Genomic DNA, 21,740 nt, shown 5'->3' with positions numbered 1-21,740 from the left:
TCCCACTTCTTAGAAACTTCTCAAATCATGTGAAGAAAGAAAACGAGAGAATATAGAATCAGATGCTTCAAAATCCCAGCAGATAAACTACTACACTTAATCTGTGGGTGATCTGATTCCACAGGGTCATCATCCGCACTAGACTAGACACACAAACTGATCTCTTTTCACTTAACAAAACCCAAAATGGAAGTTTTACTCTGAACCAAACCAATATATTCAGTTATATAGCCCATTTTATAACTAATCCTTCTCAGGAAAGTCTTCTTTAATGTTTTATTCTCTGCCATACATTCATAAAAATGGGCCCCTGAGCCTCTCAGCTGGTAAAACCCTTTCCTCTTCAAAGGCCTCACTCCAGCTCTGTACCACAGCCATACCAACTGCAATCCTCAAGCCCTAGAAGAACCTAAAAGGCAATGAAAACATTCAGTGTCATAACATCACATACTCTGGAAATACAGTAGTTTTTCATAGCACCCATTACCCCATGAATGATTAGTCCCTATAAGAACATCTACCTTCCCTATGAGAACATAGTTCCAGAAAGGCAGGGACTCTTATTTTATTCATCTCCATGCCCTGGTGCAACTATATATAGATGGATGCTAATAAGAAAATCTGTAAGATCTAAAAAAGAGGGGGAAGAAAATCCATAAATCTCAGGTTCCTTTCATACAAGATGAGGAAGCCCTGACCGATTTGAGGGCTGTAAGTCACAACCTAGAGTGGATGAATGAAAAAATGAGGCAATCAATATGGTGATGCACTTTATCAGGGTTATCAACTCAGTGTTGTGACCAGCTAAAAGGGCCAGGCAAAGATGCCAGCCACCGACTAACCCAACAGTATACGCCATTCCAATGTCTTCCTCACTACTACAGTTAGGTAGGTCTACTACCTAAGGAATGCTTGGTACTGTGTGTCCTTAACTATGCATGGTATTTTCTCTGTCACAGAGAACTCAGTGACAAACTGCAGGTGTTCCTCTTGGAAAAAACAAGCAAAACGCCAAAAGGCTATAGAAACCAAAAACATGGGACGGTAAGGACAACCAATTGTCTTTCAATATGTGACTCAATTAGAAATAAGATGATTTGTTGCTCAGCTTGGCATGAATGAACTGTATCTCAAAGCCTCAGGTATGTTACCAACTACTACAGGCATTTGTCTGGACTACAGCTTCATTTCTAGTACTTACATTCTGAAACCTGTTTTGAGCACAATATACAGACTGCTAATACTAAGGACTTTTGGTATTTTATCAGAAATTAATCATTCTTTTGAATGTGATTCTTAAAAATGGACATAAGATTGTTTAAAAAGTGAATTTATGTACAGTGAAAAAAGTGTTTTCAAGAAAATAAATCTTTTAGAATAGAAGGCAATATTACAGGAATAAAGTAATCCAATTTAAAGAGGCAGTTTCCATAGATTATGAAAACATGACTTCATATCCTATTATAACCCTCCACCACCCTAACCAACAGTGAACCAGCAGTATAGCACTTATTTAAAACTAAACAGATGTAGTTTTCTTTTTATAGATAAGATCACTGATCAGAAAGGTAAGTGACTACTGAACATTTTGTTACTAATCACTTAAATGTAATAGAAATAACTTCAGGGCAGTGGACACATTTCATAAAACCATAATGCCATTCTGAGTTATGTTCCTTAACCCATTTTCCTCCTTCTATAGAAATACACTCATGCGCATAGTACATGACAGAATGGAGTCACTAGGAGAGCAATCTGAGCTGCAGATGCTTTCTGGATGACAAAGGTCAACCAGTGTGACTCCCTAAACAACAATAAACTCCTCCCTTACTCCCTCAAGGGCTCCCTGTGTCATGAATGACTATGAAACAAAACACATGGCGAGTTTGTGCTGAGTTTCCTGTGTCAAGTTAGCAAAGTAGATACCACTGTTTCAAAACCAGAACTCTCACAGAAGGTAACAGAGAGCACCTCACGCTACCCCATGCCTACCCTTCTCAAGGTAATGGGGGAGAGTGGGCTTGGATTTCTGCACAGAAGCAAGCCCATAAATATCATGATCACCACACACCGACAAGTCCCTCAAATGTCCTCTCCTCCTCAAAGAGGATACATGATTTATAGGAACCAAAATTTAAGCCAATTAATTACATGTTCAAATATTATTTCTCCAGTAATCACCTAACAACTCAAACCCACGAGCACAAGGAAGGATATTATATTGGAACCTGCCCAACTGACCCATCTCAATCAGCAAGACAAATGGTCAGATTCACCATCTACCTCAAACTTAAAAGTTCTCAAAAATAATAATAATAAAAATAAATTTAAAGTTCTCAATTTTTAAAAGGAGAACCGCAAGTTTAGAGGAAAAAGAAATGTCTCCAGTTAATAGTTTAGAGCACATAAAGGATCAATGTGGGGCTTGCTAATTCATTGCGAAAGTTAATGAGGTTTGCACATATTATGTCTATAAAGTTCAGTATGTACAGACTTGTAATGCTACAAATAAAATAAACACATACACATTAGGTATCTATAAAGGAAAAAACCCACAGTGGTACAGTGAAATCTCCCCTTAACATTCTCTTGAAAAATGTACAGGAGTTGCTATGATATGCATCTCAGATATATGATAGCGCTCTGTGTGAGATTCAGTTCAAACTAAATTCACTGTTTGGATGAAAGCTCCACCACTGTTTTTACCATCTCTTATAACAAAATGGCCATAAAACTTAGAGTGAGAAATGCTGCACATACCGTGGGCACTGGACTAAGTGATGCATAAGGACAAACCCAAAATGACAATGATGTTTTCAAATTCACTGACCAGTTCAAGTCTGCACAGAAACCATCTTGGGCTCTTGGATCACTTGTGTCTCCTGTATACTTGGCATTATTTCACTACATAGCAAACAATGTTCATACAGCTGCTGGAGAAGAGAACTTAGACCAGATATTTTTGGTGCTGATGCTGCCAAGCACACATGGAAACCCCAAAGCTGCGGCCGCGGCCATGGAACAGACATGATGCAATAGTCCTGTTTAGAGACAGGACAGCAGCCAGCTATCTTCCTCTCCACTGAAACAAACAGGCAGATGCTGAATATGAACAAATTATGGGGGTAAACCACCTCAATTAAACAACTGATGGAAGATTTTGGTCAAGTAACAGCAGAAAGACACAGACTATCAAAGAGATTTCAAATAGAGCCTAAGTTTCAAACATTCATCAGACATTCCCCAAGTCCTATAACAAATGCTTCTTCTCCCTATGATTTGCTTTCTTTTCAGATGAGTTAAAATAATGAGAAATACCTTGTCACCCGAGGAGCATTTGTTAAGGAAAATATATTAGGTGACCATCATGCACAGTGGTGTTTAGTGTCCACCTTTTGTTATCTTATAGGCCAACTGGGAAACCTGAAATGTTCCTTCCAGTCACAAAGCATTATAAGGTTCCGTAAACTAGCCTTTTCTGCAGTAGCTTATCCAAACAAAGTGTATGGACAGCAGAACTACCCATTACATGAATATAAAGAGTACATATATAGTAGTAAAAAGTTTGAAGACAGAAGCATATCATCAGCTAGTGAGTTTTTAGAATGTTACATTAAGTGACATGAAGTATGGATTAAAGTTATTTTACCAATATTTGACACTATACAATTGTTAGGAAACTTGCCTTCTGAATAACTGAAATCTGTTAACAGAATAAAAACAAACTTTTAAACTAAATGAAGCCACACAAATTAAAACGCTCACCTAAGTGTTACATGAGTGGTCTGCAGCAACTCCTCTGTAGTGCATGAAAGATGATGAGGAACACACCCACAAATTTTACTGCACTTATTGTAAGGAGAGGAGGGGGACAGTGTAAGGGGGAAAAGTAATTCCCATCTTCCCACTATTTAGACGAACATAAGTACATTACTTTTCTATTTAGAAAATGTTATGTGTCAGCACATACATATCTTTATATATAAAACAAGAAAAATATACCTCGTCATGCTAACAATAATTAAACTAAGGTAAAAGAATTATGAATGCTTTTTTCTTATAGTTTAATCTCTCTCTATTTCTCCCTATATTTTTCTTCATAAATTTAAAGGGGATAAATTTTAGTATTCTTATCACTATGATAAGCAAAACTAAACAAGTACTATGTAAAGGCCCAAAACTTTTAATTTCTAAACAAACATGGCAGTTTAGAGCAGTTAAGAAAGCATCTACCGTCTGTTGTGACCTCAAGTTTACCTAAAGTAGCATCAGTTATTAATTATGCTGTATTAGAACCAGGGACAGGGCCATGGTCACCGGTTCTATGAATGTCATCCTTTACACTGAAAGGCAACAGACGCTGCTACTTTTGAGAAGTAACTTCTTATGACCTTGCCGGCTACACTGCTACAGCACTGGGATGCTAAGAGGAGAGAAGAAAGGGTGTGGAATGTCTACACACTACGGAGACAAAGGTAAAGGTTTAGAACTGGCACAGGACTTCCAGGCCGGGAGAAAAGGCCTCTGAACCTCAGACTGACAGAGGCTGGGGTTGGAGGCAGTGTCACCTGGTGGGGAGACTCTCCATCAGACATGGAGACTAACTGGTAGCATTGCTAGGAACAAAAGAGACAGGTGTGAATTTGTAAAATAACAATTAAAATAAACATGAGTTTTAGGACATTACAATCACAATGTAATCTAGGCTTCATTCAGTCATATGACAGATAAGGATGAGTATAGGGCCCAGAGTGTAGATTGTAGCACAGCCGAAACAGCAAAGGCATGATATTTTTTCAGAATCTCCTAATTCACTAAGGGCAGTTTTCTGCCCTAGGGTAGAGAAAGCCTAGTTGCCTCTCACTACTGAAAAGGCCATTTATCAATTAATAGTGTGCCCAGAATATTTCAGGTGCAGAAGCTAAAAACTTAGCCAATCAACTAGCAAGTGCTCTAATCTTGTTTCACAGCAATACCACTAAAGCTGACCCCTTTTCTAGAGGGCTGCTACAAAAGTCAGAAGATACGCTACGAGGGATTCTGATGAGAGTGCGATGTAAAACTTACTCAACTAAGCGATTTGTTAAGTTTGTCATACAAACTTAAGATACTATATTATGTTTTTATCACAGATTTTCAGGACACTGACAAGACTAGTAATAAAACTTTTCCATGAAGTTTTATTATTTCAACAAGTCTCAGGTAGGCCATGAATTTATGCTGAGGCCCTAGAAGGAAAATTCAAACTAGAAAGCAATAATCAGAATTCAATTCTTTTTTTTTCCTTTTTTTTTTTTGTTATTTATTTAAATATCATTCTTCATTTTGTGCATTTTTCCATCTCAGTTTTAATCCCCGTGGTAGAACTCAATTTAGGAAAGAATATGGGTAAAGGTGCAAAGGCAGTACTTTTAAAAGGCTTTACAATGCTGAAAGGCGAGGTGTTTCAATGGAATGGGCACACGATATTTAAATCTTTTCTTTCTAGCTATACTGCTTCTTCATCATTTTACTTTATATCAAAAGGTAATTCAGAGATAATTAATATAACATAGATATAATACAAACATATATACACAACTACTGGTGATCATAAACAATTTCTTGAGTTTTGAATTATACACCTATACATATAAAAAATAAAGGAACCTCTAGGAGATTTCCAGTGTGTCCTCAAGCATTGGTATCATTCATTCAATACATTCATCTACCTACTACATGCCACATACTAACATGGCATGTAGGGTGATGAATCACTGAAAAAATTAAATAAAGAACTCGATATTCATGAATCATATAGGAGAAATAGAAACAAAGCAAAAATCTATTTAGTGTACACTAGTAATAACTTGAGGAGGTTTCTAAGGTTATCAAGGAGGAGGCTGGAGGGAGTCAAGATAAAGGATGGAGGACTTGACACACAGAAGAATAAATAGAAGAAGTTTAAAAAAACAAACGTAAAACAGTGTTTTGCAGGAATTTATAATGGGAAAATACTAAAAAATATTAATTAAACACAATTGCTTAAATGAATTACTTATTGCAGCTGCACAAAACATAACACTTTTTAAAAATCTGCAAACAAAACATGGTTGACAATTGCCATTTCCATTCTCAATAAGCCAAAACTGTGTCTGACCAGAATGTTCAGTACTATGTTGTATTTTCAATAACGAATGATAGTATTTTTCTGTTTCTTTTTAATGTTTAGGACTATTACATTAAGCAGTAGAAAAAAAATGTATGATTATAAAGCAATAATAAAAAATACAATCACATATTAACCTAAGGACTTTCTCTAATTTTATAAAAGGGATGACACATATGTTTTCTGCCAATGCATAAAATCACTTTTGGAAATGCTCCTTTAACACTGCACAACATTCTTAAGAAGCAGGGCATATCAGTGGAGCTCCACTCACTTAATGAGTTCTATCATAAGCTGAAGGCTATGAGCTTTAGCTTCCCAGGGGACACTGTTCTCTAGGTAGTCAGGAAGACAACTCACAGGCTTCAACAAAGTAATTACCAAGGACCAAACAGTGATGGTCATAACCAGAGAGAACAAAGAAAACACCTGATGCAGAAGCCTGCAGGAATGAATGTGGACACAGGGCCACATGGGAGAGGTCATGGGAAAACAGCCTAGGAGGATGCCTGAATGTGCTAAAAAGTTGTTGAAGTATTTTAATGAGGAGTGGTGACAAAGAAACCCATACTTATCATGTAAAAACTAACATATTAACCACTTTACATCTATTACATAATTTTAATTCTGACAAAGCCTGTGAAGTAAGAATCACTTCATTTTAGAGCTGAGGAAACTAAAGCTTTATTATGTTTAATTCTAACAAGGGGTGTTAATATTGTCTTGGGGGTAAAAGTCAGGACATGACTATTAAATAATGAGGCTGACTTTCTATGAGGTTCATAAACTGTAAATTCACTCTGAAAAGGTATTTATAGGCCTCAAATTTAAGTTAAAAGAAAGAGAAAAGAAGAATCATTTTTACCAGTTCAATGACAATTTAAAAAACACCCCCCACATACAAATACTCAACTCTTTCTAACCACTAATAACTGTAAAGGGTTCCTTTATTTTTCTTTCCTATAGGAATGAAATTTAAGTGTGACGAGCAGATTTTAGTGTTATAACTTTATGGCTAATTTATAATATCTATAATTTTAATGTTCTTTTTTACAGAAAATGAGAAAGCTGTAGAACAAAATCCTATCTTGGACAGTCCTCTATTGCAACAATGTAGTATTACACAACTGTTACAGTAACAGTTTGCTTGGGAAACCAATAATCAACATCTACTACATGTTTCTCAACATCTATTACATGTTTCTCAAGTGCCTGCTAAAAATCCATCACCCTATTTAAATTCATCGAAGATTTGAGTACCTGCAACTTACAGGGCACTGCAACTTGTCAGCTGCCACTACTAGAACCAATTACCAGAAAGAAAAAAGAAAAAAAAGACCCACTTCTGTGCTCCCAAAGCAAGAGACGATAGCACACTGTAATGAAAAGAAGATTGGGATGCAGCTAGTATGACACCACTTTGGGCAGGTGAACCACCTTTCTGAATCTATTGTTATTCATAAATAAACATTAAAAAAGTTAAATAAAAAGTTAACTTAATTTTAACCTTCCTCTGCTTATTTACTTATTCAATAAACATGAATAGTAAAGAATGATTTTCCAAATTCATACAAAGCTAAATTTTAAAATTCTTGCATTAACCGGAATGAATTAATTGAAAATAGAATATGTCCCCATGAAAAATAAATCATCCTTTAAAAATGTTTATTATCTATCATTCCTGGGAGTTATTTTTAAAACACTTCAGCAAATACCTATTTGTCGGGCAGGTCATAATAGTTCTCCCTATGTTAATGTTTTAGTACTTCTGGAGAAAAGAGGGAGACTCCAAAGAGACAAAGAGCAAGCTTTATATGATGGGCGGAGTATCGATCCAAGTCAGAGGATTTGTTCTGTCACCTAGATAAAAGGGATGATGACATCTATCACAAAGGCTACTGTGTGAATTCAAGCAAGTACCTGTACCATACATACTCAATGTGATTGGGGGGTGGGGGGGAGAAGAGGAGGCACGTGTATGTGAGTTCATTTTATCCACTTTACATTCACCACAGCACATCTTTATCTGAAGATTAATCCTATATCTAGTGGATTTTTAAATGGGAAATAATATTAGAAATAACTCAAAGTTTACTGTGGTTCATTTGTAAGACTTAGTACATTCATCTATACCAGATGATGAAGTAGGGATCTGATGAAAAGTGATTCTTGGAGATAGAGGAAAAGTTAACCACTTTATCTATTAAAAATACACATGCGGGCCCTCCCTGGTGGCGCAGCGGGTTAAAGCACAGCACAAAGAAGCTTAAACCACTTCCCCATGAGTTCGATTCCCGCCAGCCTCGGAGGTGACCACATGGCGTGGCAGACCTCTCCTGACCCGCCCGCTGCTCCCCTCAGCAGTGTACTTCATCAGTCAGCCTGTTCTGCTCCCCACTCTGCCTCTGGTGAATCCTCTCACCCTCTGCATCTCTGACCTGTACCCCACTTCTGTATGAATAAATGAATAAATCTTAAAAAAAAAAAAAAGGCAAGCTGCTTAAAAAAAAATACACATGCATAGCTACATCTACAGATTTTAAAATGTCATTAAGAGAAGATTAAGAAAATATCTTAGAAGACCTTTTTAGGGAAGTAATAACCGAAACTTCATTTCAATCACTATATAGGAAGAATGCTGTATTCTATGAGAGTATAATGGAGCTATTAGTTCTCAAAATCATTGTCATACTTTTTAATTAAAATTAATCAAAATTCAAGTGATTTCTAGATAACTTTAAGAGTTTTTATTCAAGGATTTATCTTACATCAATATTCAAAAAAATAAAAAATACAACTTTTGTCTTTATTCTATTTACAGAAAGGCTGAGTTAGGATAATAACCCAATTTAGGAAAATCTAAAATCTAAGATCAAGGCCATTTAAAGTATGTTAGTGTTATCTAAAGTAAGAGAAAGCTTTCTACCCTTTTTTAGCTTTAAGTTAGAAAGATAAAAAAAAAAATAGGGAAGATAAGGTCAAGAAGAATCTAAGAGGAGCCTGGGGAGCAGCTGGAGGAGAAAACACAACATTCAGTCATGGGCTGTGAGCTGTGTGACCCTGCTCAGGCACAGCGGCTCTTCCAAACCATGCTCTTTGATCCTGTGACGATTTAGCTAGCATCGGTGGAGAAGGGCAGGGAGAACAAGTACCACCAGATGACTGGAATGGAAGAAGCCAGTACCAAGCTGCAGGGCTGCAGCATTTAACCGGCCGCTGAGGAACAACAAGAAGGAACAATGGGTCACAGTCCACAGAGATCTCTCCCTCCTTCCCATTTGTTCTGATTTTCAGTCTAGACAAGAACAGCACATTCATTACACAGTGATTCCTTCCAACTGAAAAGTGGTAAAATTGTTAAGCCTCACAGGGCCTTGTTTTGTCACTGCAGAAAGCTGTGTTGCTCCTTCTTGCCAGAGAGCTCCCAGAGAACAAGAAAGCTGCCCTCCTCCTCTGTGAACCTGGTTCAGATGGCACTCAGTTGCTTAGTATGAGGGTTCTTCTTAATGTGGTTCTTGCCTCCACTTTTATTTTCCCATCTCTTAGGAGTACAGTAATGAGAATATGGAGGGTACCCATAAAATATGTGACCTAGCTCCCTGTGCCCCAACATCTTCCTGTCCTTAGAGAAATATGATAGAGTTACTAATCACAAACATTTTGGCCATCAGAACTATGTTCTGACTGATCTGTCAAAAACAAATGAAAGGAGAAAAACAGTTAAGACTCCTCCATCAAAGTCCATATCAAAACAGCTCTTTCAACAAGCCTACTTAGAATTCAATGGTTGACATTGATAATTTGAAACTGGGAATCAAAAACCTGGATTCTAATTTCTTAAATTTAAATATCAATATATTCCTGAACAAGAAGCACCACTGTCTGAGCTAGAATTCTGCAGATAATGAAAGCATGCCTTCTTTCCACTGAAGTAAGAGTTTTCAAACTTATGGGTGCATCAAAATCTCCTAGAGAGCTTTAAAACCCAGACTGGTGGGCCCCAAACCAGAATTTCTGATACAGTAGTTTGGGATGGAATTTGGGGAAGTTCCAAGTGTTGCAGCTGCAGCAGAATCTAATACTTCAATTTCATCCTGTGCCAAAAGGCTGAATGGAAGATAGGTCATCAGTCCAGCCAAAAGACTGGACTAGATGCAGCTTTCCCACTCAATGAGGACAAATTCTGGCCCAAAGCTATGTGCCAAAGAGCACCATTTTTTCTCCAAAAGACATAAAACACCACATTTTCAGTTTCAGCATCACTCCCAGTGGTGTTTAGTATTACGTTGCCCAGAGCAGTACCAAGCACATAAGGGCAATGAAACTTCCTGAAAACACTTGGGCATAAGGTGGGCTGTTATCAGATGACCTAGCCTATAATTTCAAAAACTGTTTTTCAAAATGCATGACCTTTTTACATAGTTTTGAGTTGCCCAAGTGTGTAAGCGATTTACACATTCAGGAATTAAACCCTGTAAGTGAATCAAAATAGAAACTGAACTTAGGTGAGCATCAAACTGATAAACTATACAGAGAAAAGAATTATTTCAAGTAATTTTTTAATTCTCTGTTTGTAAACCTTTAACATATTATTTTGACGACAAAGTGAGCTTCAGAAAAATCTTAAACTTCACCCCATGTCTACTATATCATAGTGCTACTATATTGCTGAAATTGCTTCATGGTTACCGAAGGATAGCACAAGTATGTCAATATTTTGGTAGGAATCAAGATTTTCACTCTAGGTGAATTAAAGAAAAGTTAAAAATAAAAGAAATTAAAGAAAAACTGATTTTGGGGGAAATTTTACCATATTCTATACCCTAATAATAACAACACTCCAGCATCAAGTGGGCACACTCAGCACTCAAATATCCATTTCTAAATAATTTTCCCACTAAAAGAAACCAAGGCTCTTCAGATATAGAGATTCTACATTTTGGCAAGTGAACTTCAAACATCTTTTTGTACCAGCAAACAAAGAAATACACAAAAAGTAATGGGATCATCTCAAGGGGCTACAAAAGTTCGTCTGTAACAGTTCCCATGGTCAAATTTAGCACAAACTGCTGGTTATTATTACTGTATTTTTTAAAACCCCCTGATGGCACAGCGGGTTAAAGCACAGCACTGAAAGCCTAAAGCCACTTCCACATAAGTTCAATTCCCCCCTGCCCCAGAGGTGACTACATGGCGAGGCAGACCTCTCCTGACCTGCCCGCTGCTCCCCTCAGCAGTGTACTGCGTCGATCTGCCTGTTCTGCTCCCCACTCTGTCTCTGGTGAATCCCCTCACCACCTCTGTACCTCTAGCCTGTACCCCAGTTCTGTATGGATAAATAAATAAATTTTAAAAATAAAATAAAATCAGTTTGGAGCTTAGGCCTAATCTCTGGGTTCATAAATCAGTAACTTGCCTTGCTTTGTGTTGTGCACAGACCTCAGTTATGACATTGTACTACAGTTATGCAAGATGCTAACCACTGGAAGAAAATGGGTATAGGGTGCATGCGACCCTCTGCTTTTCTAAAAATGCTTGTGAATCTATAATTATTTCAAAAACAGCTGTCCAATTTGAAAATAACTTTAACCTGCTCCTTAACCCCCCTACACCAATCAGATAAAATGATAAGCTTTCTTTAAAAATAGCACTTTTTAAAAGTTAAGCAATTCAAAAAAAAAGTTAAGCAATTCTGAAAATTGTTTAAGTCATAAAAGAAATATAAGAGATCCTTTTAACCCTTGCAAATAAATGCCTCCCTTCAGGAAAATCCAAGCTGAAACCACAATAAGATTCCATCTCACACAAGTGAGAATGGCCCATATCAAAAAGGCCAGAAACACGAGTATGGAGAAAAAGCTCTCTTAACCTGATGGCACAAATGTAGTGTGGTCCATCCAGCCTGGATAGAAAGGTGTTTGGAAGTTTCTCAAAAAATTCCACTTCTAGGTTATCTATCCAAAATGTACAAACACACTAATTCGAAAGGAAACCTGCATTCCCAAATTTATTGTGCCACTGTTTACTATAGCCCAACTATAGAAACAACCTAAGCATCCAAATCAGAATAGTGAATCAAGAAGACATGGTATATATACACAACAGAAAACTAAGTCAATATCAAAAAAGATAAACTCACACCATTTGTAGCAAAAAGGATGGATCTCTAAGGGATTATTACGCTAAGCAAAATAAGCCTGAAGGAAAAAGATAAATGCTGGCTGGTTTCTCTTTGTCTGACAAGGGGTCAGACAAAGACAAACTGAAGCAGTCCTTTAAAGCTGACTAAAGAACTGAAGGAGCCAGAGAGGTGAGAACAAGAGGAGGGGGCAGCACAGCAAACTGTGGTGGAGGACTATGGGTACCTCAGTGTACATGGTGGGTAGTGGGTGTGATGCAGCGACTACATGGGGGGAGAGGGGAGAGCCTATACTTCCCAAACACCAAGAATATAAACCAATGGCACTTTAATTTTAAAAATAATAATAAAGAAAAAAATGCCTCCTTTCCAGACTCCTTTTCTACATAGTCCCTGAGTCACTTTATCCCAGGGTGAAACCTGAATTCTCAGCTGACTCTGTTTTACAAGGCCACATAAGCAAATAATGCAACGGACTCAGGGCAGCCATCCGAGAGGACATTCATTCAGGGTTATCAACTGATGGCTGGGGAGAAGGGCTGGCACACTATTTACCTCTCCACACCTCCTGCTCTTCTGGCCTTCTGAGCCTGAGGAATGACTAGTAACCTAACAACAGGTCTGTGATTTTTCCTAAAAATAAGCATCCACACCATTTTGCTCCTGAGATACAACTAAGGTCAGAACCAGGCAGAACCCTGCCCTCTTGAACAGAACCTTGATGCTGGAAGTAAACCAAGAAAACATCAGCTATTAAGTCTCCCTCTTGTTCCCAGGTCCCTTATCAAGGCCAAACTTACACTTTACAAGAGCTGAAAGATCATTCGTGTTCTGGGTAGGCAAAGGCACAATGTTCCAGGTGTCAAAGATCACTTCATAAATAGCTTGGCCATTGTACTTAAATTATAGTAAGTTAGGTTGTTGGACCTTCACCACTTTTTTTTTTTATTAAGATTTATTTATTTATTCATACAAAACTGGGGTACAGGCCAGAGATGCAGAGGGTGAGAGGATTCACCAGAGACAGCAGGGAGAGAACAGGCAGATCAACAAAGTACACTGCTGAAGGGAGCAGCGGGAGGGTCAGGAGAGGTCTGCTGCGCCATGTGGGTCACCTCCGGGGCAGGCAGGGATCGAACTCATGCGGAAGTGGCTTTAGCTTCTTAGTGCAGTCCTTTAACCTGCTGTGCCACCAGGGAAGGCCCCCTTCATCACTTTTTAAAATAATCTTAAAAATATTTAACTGGGGGCCCTCCTGGTGGTGCAGTAGGTAAATGCAGCACTAAGAAGCTAAAGCCATTTCAGCACGAGTTCAATCCCTGGCCTCGGAGGTGACCCATATGGCACAGCAGACCTCTCCTGACCTGCCCCCTCTCCCCTCAGAAGTGTACTTCATCAGTCAGCCTGTTCTGCTCCCCACTCTGTCTCTGGTGAATCCTCTCACCATCCCTGCACCTCTGGCCTGTACCCCAGTTCTGTATGCATAAATAAAAAAAAATTAAAAAAATTTAACTGGAAACATCCAATTTCTTACTGAATTATACACCAAGCTAGGCCCACTACAATACGACAAAATTCTTACCACAGTTTGGTAAAACAATCTTCTGACCATCCAACCAACCTAAATAGTTAATTTATTCATTATAACACCTCCAAAGACAAGCAAGCAGTGACCTCTTTAAATGTCTTATGTCAAATATTTGCATAAAGCTCTATCAGTTTACATGTGGTCCAGAGACAAATATTCTTTAATTTTGTAAGCATGCATAGTAAAGAAGCAGCAGCAGAAGAGGACACCTCTCTAGGTTTCTCAATCTAGGTAAATCTTACTCATAATTACACAAGTTAGAAGCAATCATGAGTGTAAAATAAAATTCCTGATGAAAATAATTTGAAATAATATGGATTTAGTTCACGTAATTCATGACTATATCTTAAAAACTGAATACGGACTCTCATGCAATGCACATGTACAAGCACATACACAGCTACAGTCACTAATATTGTCTGAGTTAATTTCTCCTCTCTCCCATCTAAAGTTACACAGTAAATCCTCATGTGACCATTTCAGGAACTATTTTTTGCTACTAAATTTTGCCAACAATCTGCTCAGCATTGTAGCAGATGTTTCTGTTTTCAAACTTCTGGGAACTTGGCTGGATCTACTTTCTTTCCTCATGTTAAAAATAAAAGAAATGGCCCAAGTGTGGCCTAATACCCTAGAGAAGCTTTTCCCCACCCCCACACTCCTCAGCCTCCCTATTCATGTGACCTCCATGATCTCTCTCAAATCTTTTCTTTTCCATTAGAGAAGATGTTTCCAATTATAGCCCATTATGCTGCCAAGGATGACATCACTCAGATGGAGAGGTAGAAGGGGAGAATGTAAAGAAAATGCTACTGATTCTTAGTTACTTGGGGACCATCTGCAACAATTTAAGCCAACAGTCTGCTAGTCCTTATGAACCCACAATGTCACAGGAGGACCATTTGTTCAAGATCAACTCTTCAAACAAAACAATAGTCTTACAATGGGGTTCAGAAGGATAGGGGAGTCTTGTCTTTTATTTGTTTCTTTAAATACATTCATGACCCAATCTTACCTCAGTGACATCCATAACTTTGATGGCTGCCAGCTGACCTGTTTTAACATGTCGACCCTGAAAAACAGAGAAGAGAAAGATAATTGGTACCACTGTTTTGCACAATCATCAGAATAAAATGGTTGAAGTTTCAACAAATCATCTCTTCTGTATTTTTTCCCCAAAGTGATGATGAAATGGTTCCATGTTCTCCAACAGAATATGGTTTGTAATGACAATGAAATATACCTAATAAGCAAAACAATTAGTAGAACCAATGAGTTTTGAGAAAGCATCAATTCCCTCTTTCTTTCCTGGGTTTAATGTACTATTGTCTCTCAATCCAAGCAACTTAAATAGTGTTCTCTACATTATCAGGCTGACCACTCCTTTTAACATTTTGCATGACAAGCCAAAAATAAAACTTCAGATATTTGTCAAAAATGAATAATAGTCGTTTTTCCCTGGTGTACTCCCCAAGACCCATTATTTAACTTTACAAAAGTTACACTGAGTCATATGTGAAGCTTTCTTGCAGTCCCAATGTAAGAAGGCTGAAGAAAGAGTATAGGGTGGGGGTATCACAGAGTGCTTTCATATAGCAATATTTTAATTTCTAATTCTTGAACTGAGATATAAAATTTGTTATCCATTTAGATAGCTACATATATTGCAAACATATTTTATGTTATTCTCTCACACAGAAGAGGGGCATCAGCTTCCACTGTTGTCCAGTCCTGTTCCTCGCTGCCCTGTGTTAGCAATGCTCCACTTTCTTTCTTAGACAAGTAACAAGAGTTACACGGCTATCCCGACCTGAGTGCAATCTGCTTAAGAATTTGTGGGAAATGGATTTTTAAGCAACAAATGTGAAACAGGATGTTCCCATGTTTCTAAGAGCCTGCTTTATGTAGCCTCCCAATGAAAAGTTATGAACTTGAAACCGGAGGAAAGCTCTTAATTTATTCTGGAAATGTTATGCAGGAAGTCAAGTTACAACTCAGAGAAAACAACTCCCAAGAAAATGACAATGTATTACAGTTGTGTCACAATTTTATGTGGTGATGGCAGAATTCAGTCCAACAGTGGCCCAGTGAGCAAGAACTGTGCAAAGATTTAGTGCAGGAAACCGAGACAATACATTTCACGGGCCAAGAGCTGGTTTTTAATTCCCATGGCAGATACCAACACCTCCACCTCCACTATCTGCTAACATGAACTGTCCTCTGCCTTCACGTGCTACCACGGAGCACAGGCACCATTTCTAGTATCACACACACCTGCAGTACAGCCTAAAGTTCTGTGTCTGAGGTGGAGAGGGTGCCCTACTAGTCCATGTACCAAGGAGCTGCCTTTCTGCCCTTGCAGACATTTCCCAGCACACCCAGTCTCAACAGATCTGCGCTACCCACCACAGTGGCTGCCTCAATACCCCATTTTCTCACCTCTTCTCACATCCCCAAATAGCTTTGGAGAGGAGTCTGGCATGTTTTTGTGCTCAGTTGAACAACTTAACCCACAACCCTGAAAGAAAATGTCCTGTCGACGACCACCGACACCTATAGAAGCTCCATCTTGGAGGTCTAGCAAGTGGAAGACAACTCTGCCAGGAAAGTAATTTATGTTCCCTATTTCTGATTTTTACCACCTATCTGTCCACGATTCAGTATCCTTTGACAATACCCACCTCTAAGTCACTCATTTAAAATTTCTATCTATGTGTAGAAACCTCAGCCTTTTTAAAGCTGTGTAACCAGCAGTGCTGTGCTAAGCATAATACATAAGAAATGGAGTTATCCTTCATGTCTGAGGCCTGCGCAGGACCCTCATTACCCCAGTGATACTGAGCAGGAGCTCACACTCATCTGCTCCACAGGTAACTGTGACCTGGACCTACCAACAGCCAATCATACCTCAATTTCCTCTGTAGAGAGGGACAAGAGTGGTGGCCACATCCTAAGTTCACTGTTGAGAACAACTGAGTTACAAAGAACAGCGTGTGACACAGCACACCCCAAAGAGACCCTGTTTCCTCAACTGATGATAAAACTCCCATGGCTATGATTGGTCTTAAAAATATGAAGCCCAATTACAATTTTCTTGAATAGAAGAAGGGGGGAAAAAGTAGAATTTAAAAGGACAGAGTATAAAGCAAACCTCCATACTTTTCTGTTCAAGGGACACACAGTTATCTCCTCAGCACCTAGATTGTCCTCAAATCTGTAAACACAGACCTGCTACTCCTCCCTGCATTACAGTTACTCCCAAATTACTAAAGCAGGTTTCTCCTTGACAGAACCAAATAGTGAGAGACAATGTCCCAGGAATTAATTCAGTTTTCCCTCTTTCCAGTAGCATTATACTAGGAATGTGCTAGGTGAGAAGTGGGTGAAAGGAGTCTCCTGAAGATCTGAGTAGCACTGAAGAATCTCTGCAGGTGTTTATATAACAGCGGTATCTTTCTTTTCCCTTCTACCCCTGAACTCAAGACAACAAATGTAGTTTCAAGACTTGACAGTTTGACTGCAGAATAAAAGCTGAGTGTTGTGACACTGTATTTGCTTTATACAGAGCCTGAGTTTTCCTTACTGAGGGGTTATAGACTCAAGACCTAACAATTAATCAATTATTTTGTGTCAGACAACAAACCATGCAAAGGTCTTCACTAACATATATCAAGTCTTCCAAAATGAGATCCATTTTGAATTTAATTCTGTCACCCTCCTTTCTAAGAAACAAGTTACTGTACTGTGATAAATAAATGTGACATTGAGGCAGCCCTGGGCTCTCATTCCTCTACTATAGCCTCGTTCCTGTATTTCCTTGGGAAAGATACTTCTACATACTTCCTAGGATCACCAAATGGTTAAGATACTTTTCTAGAATAAGACAAGCTATAAATAAAATGCAGGGCATACACTAAACCCTGGTAATCAGTCCTGGCAAAGAGCAGACATTCAGCAGGGTCTTCCTCTTTCTACTCCCACCAGAGACCCATTAGTGTTTTTTCTCCCTAATTCAGCTTGTAAGAACCTCAAATCTAGTCAATTTAAGTCCAAAGCATATATTCAGAAAAAAATGACACAGTGCGGTGATAATTCTTGAATTACTTTTTTAAAGGTGGAAAAACTTCAAATTTGAAACTAACAGAAGTAATAATCTCCTGAGATGCCCCATGTTTGTGTAAAGGAACCAAAATGGCCAGCAAAACAGTTTGAGGAAAAAAAGCAAAGCCAGGGCTGAATAGATGAATGTTAATATGCATGTAATCGTGCAAAATTATATGAAGAGTTTTATAAAGGAAAAAAATTGTGATTTCCTCAACAAAGAAAGAATGTATTAATGACTGCCCTCTCAGGGTAGGCTAAGACTAAAAAGGTCAGTTGCACCCTCGGGACAGCCACCCAATTCCCACCATCATACTCCCCTGGTATTGCACTAGCTATAACAAATGGTCCTTCTTCACACTGCCTCAGAAGAACGTGAAAAGAAAATACACATCGTCACTATCAGGGGCACAATGCTAAAGACTATGGGGATCAGGAAAAGGCATTGTTCTTTCAAGTTTAAGGCTTGAGAGAATATCTGCTACATCCTATTTGGATCACCACATATCATCTCTGGAAGGCTATTCCATACAGTCTACTCACTACAGATAAACAATATGACTTTCTTCCACCTGACTCTGGATCAAGCAGGTTGTATCAATGAAACTCCTGACCTTTACATGAAATGTAATAGGGAGTTTCATTACACTGTCTAGTCCACTCTTAATAGACACCAGCAAATGAGTTGGTCAGTATTAAATGTACACACCTAATACATTTATGGACTTGACTCTTCCCTGTTCTATTACCAATATTTTTTGGAGATGGTGTCACATTCAGGATTATAAAATGACAGAACTCAGATTAAAGACCCATGGCTTGCTGTATTTGTTAGGTGCCATGTAAACATAATGCACTTAGGAGACATCTAATAATGAAAAGCTTCCATATACTATTCACAGCTATTTTCTCAATAGATACTAAAAACAAACCTGAGGGCAACAAAGCAGGTCTCTGTCTTATCCTACAGATGAAGAGCTTAGACGGAATTTTATTATTTAATTACCTGCTCCAAGGTACATTGACAATGGGCCCCCTCTCTACTGTAATGACAACTATTATTTATAAAGGGGTAATATATATATATAAATCACAAGAAGGGGCATTAAATGGTGACAGAGAACAGTGTACTCTATAGGAGGAACAGAACAGCACAAAGAAAGTTATTCCGCACTGACATGCAGCACAAATGGAGTTAAAGAGAATAACACCATGGCCCACAATGGGACTAGTGGGGTAGAATCATTAGTCCCTGCTGCTGCAGGGGCCTCAAGACTACCCTGATGTGCCTGGCTATCAAAGGACAGGGGATCTGTGCAAATAAGTCTCACCAGATCCCATCAAGGGGAGAAAGCAGTTATCTATCAAAGACTCAAAGCTGTATGACAAAACATTATCTCCTCTCTCCTGACTTAGAAGGACAAAAGAAAATGCCATACACGGCACCTGACCAAGAAAATACCACCATCACACTGAGTCTGAAGACAGCACCAACCTGGCTGCTGTTCATTCCCATCTAATTTGGAAACCGTTCTTTGACCTTACTGATTTTTAAGTGTGTTTTGTTGTTTTGGAGATTTGTTAAGATTATGAGGTTCCCTGTACTTGGAGTTGGTAAGCTTTACTATTAAACAAATCAAAGTCAATTACAAAAATCACTGTTTACTGGTGATATGCTGACTTCCAGGCGTCATCCTAGACCCAAATATGGGATTTCTATAAGTGGGGTACTAGATAGAATCCACAAAGTCTCTAGAGAGTCATATGTATTCTGAAATTTTGTAAGTCAATCCTCCAAGCCTGTGTGAAACTAAACTAAATCCAAGTTCCCATATACTTTTTGGATTACACAGGTTATTACTATGGTGTATACATTCACTGTCTTAGTGGAGGTTCTGGTGTGTGAAGGTCAGATTCTAACAACTAAATTCTTATAACAGTTAATTTTATAGGTAAGTAGGCCCAGAAAACTAGGAAGATACATACCTAATGGCTAAATCAAACCTGATTTGTCAAATCTCCTTCTAGAAGTCTCACTCACCTCACTTATAGTTTATAACTTGAAAGTTCCAATTGGGGAAAGGGACAAATAGATGGAAGACAGAAAAGTTTTAGAGCAGTGACAGTACTTATGGTGGATGTATGTCATTATACATTTGTCCAGCTACCAATCAAGTGTGAACCCTCATGTAAACTACAGACTTTGAGTGAATAGTCAGTTCTAACAAATACACCGCTCTACTCTGGTAGAAGATGCTGACAATAGGGTAGACTATCTGGGAGCAGAGTTTCACAGGTAATCTCTGTATCTTCCTCTCATTTTTGCTGTGAACCTAAAAACTACTTTACAATAAGCATTACAAAATATTTTTTTTTCCAAACCATTCCCCCTATGGAGCCTACATGATCCTTTGCAGAATAGCATGAGCTCAGCCTGCGGCAATTAATCCTCTGATTACCTCTCTAGATTTTAATACCTACCCACCCCAAAAGCAAAGCTTAGCTAGTTCTGCTTTGTAAACCTCAAAACTACAGACCTCACTCGCATCTGCAAAATATCCAAAATTCAACAGGGAGATGCCCTGAGACATTGTCCTGGCAGCATCCCATGAAGCAACTAAGGGGGGGGACCATGTAAATAACAGGAGAAAAGATAGCTCAAATGACCCCAGGTAATACCTCCATCTTCTCAAATCTTCCTTAGATAGAAAGCAGGAATGACAACATGCCCATAGGTTTCCTGATCACAGACCCCTGACACCCTGAGTATGACATGAGCAGGCTATTTTTTACACATTTCATCCTTTAACAACTATGTCGTATTATCTTCATCTGTTTATATATGTCTTGATCCAGTACTTGATCAGGACTGTGGATGAGCAGAAGAGAGAAAACACACAGAAATGTGTGTTATGAGATCAGTCATGACTTGCAATTAGTAAGACAGAGCTTCTATTCCTTAAAGGGTTTAAAATTAAAGGTCTGAATATAGAAGTCTGTCTTTCTTAGGTCAAAGCTACCTTATCTGGAACAACCCTCCCTTTTAAGGAAAACTATGCCTCAACAGCAGAGAATGTGTAGATTTAAGTTCAACTGAGAATGAAACAGTCAAAAACAGACAACATGGTAAGACTTCAACTACCCAGGGCCCACATCCCCCGCCCCCCAGGAAATGGAGTCATGTTGCACAGCCTGATTTGCAGACAGCTTAAAGTAAAATAACTTATGTGCCACATCAGTTTTTGTTAAGAGACTAATCTGGATGGAACTTTTTAAATCCTGAAATTTTGAGTACATTAAAGACATTTTTCATAATGGCCAAGAGAAAGCATTATGAACAGCAATTGTCCCTGCAATTAAGTCACAGCCTCAGGGGACATTACATCAGGCTCTAATATTCTGACTCCTACAAAGAAAGAGTCTAGTCATCTGAGCTCTGCATTCTCGTTCTGTCATTTAGAATCTGTGCCCTAAAACAGACTCAGAAGGAAGAGAGAGGACTGGCCAGACAGTAGACTAACTTTCCAAAAATGAGTTACCACTACAGCGAAAAACACTTTCAGGTAGAGAAGTAGAAACAACTGGATCAACACATACATGATACATGAAAGGGGGCAAAGAAACACTGCCATGAGAATTGGAGTAGCTCCTTCAAAGACCAGGAGGCCAGGGGGATACTTTTTTTTTTTTTTTAAAGATTTATTTATTTGTGCATACAGAACTGAGGTACAGGCCAGAGGCTCAGGGGTGGCGAGAGGCTTCAC

At 38.6% G+C, this 21,740-nt stretch overlaps 1 protein-coding gene across 14 annotated transcripts in view; it reads right to left on the bottom strand.

Annotated features, from left to right (window-relative positions):
• The window catches only part of MAP4K4 (mitogen-activated protein kinase kinase kinase kinase 4), a 171,740-nt gene that overhangs the window by 73,119 nt on the left and 76,881 nt on the right, over positions 1 to 21,740 (bottom strand). For all 14 annotated transcript variants that reach the window (XM_004686174.2, XM_004686175.2, XM_012727446.1 and 11 more), the window contains exon 2: positions 14,891 to 14,947. In XM_004686174.2, the coding sequence (XP_004686231.1) occupies positions 14,891 to 14,905 (15 nt within the window). In that variant the 5' untranslated portion in view covers positions 14,906 to 14,947. The remainder of the gene's footprint in view (positions 1 to 14,890; positions 14,948 to 21,740) is intronic.

The sequence above is a fragment of the Condylura cristata genome, unplaced genomic scaffold, assembly GCF_000260355.1.
Source record: "Condylura cristata isolate star-nosed mole 26May11 unplaced genomic scaffold, ConCri1.0 scaffold00020, whole genome shotgun sequence".
In the NCBI taxonomy this organism is placed as follows: Eukaryota; Metazoa; Chordata; class Mammalia; order Eulipotyphla; family Talpidae; genus Condylura; species Condylura cristata.
Note: the sequence above shows the minus strand (reverse complement) of the source record. Positions and strands in the feature narration are given on the sequence as shown.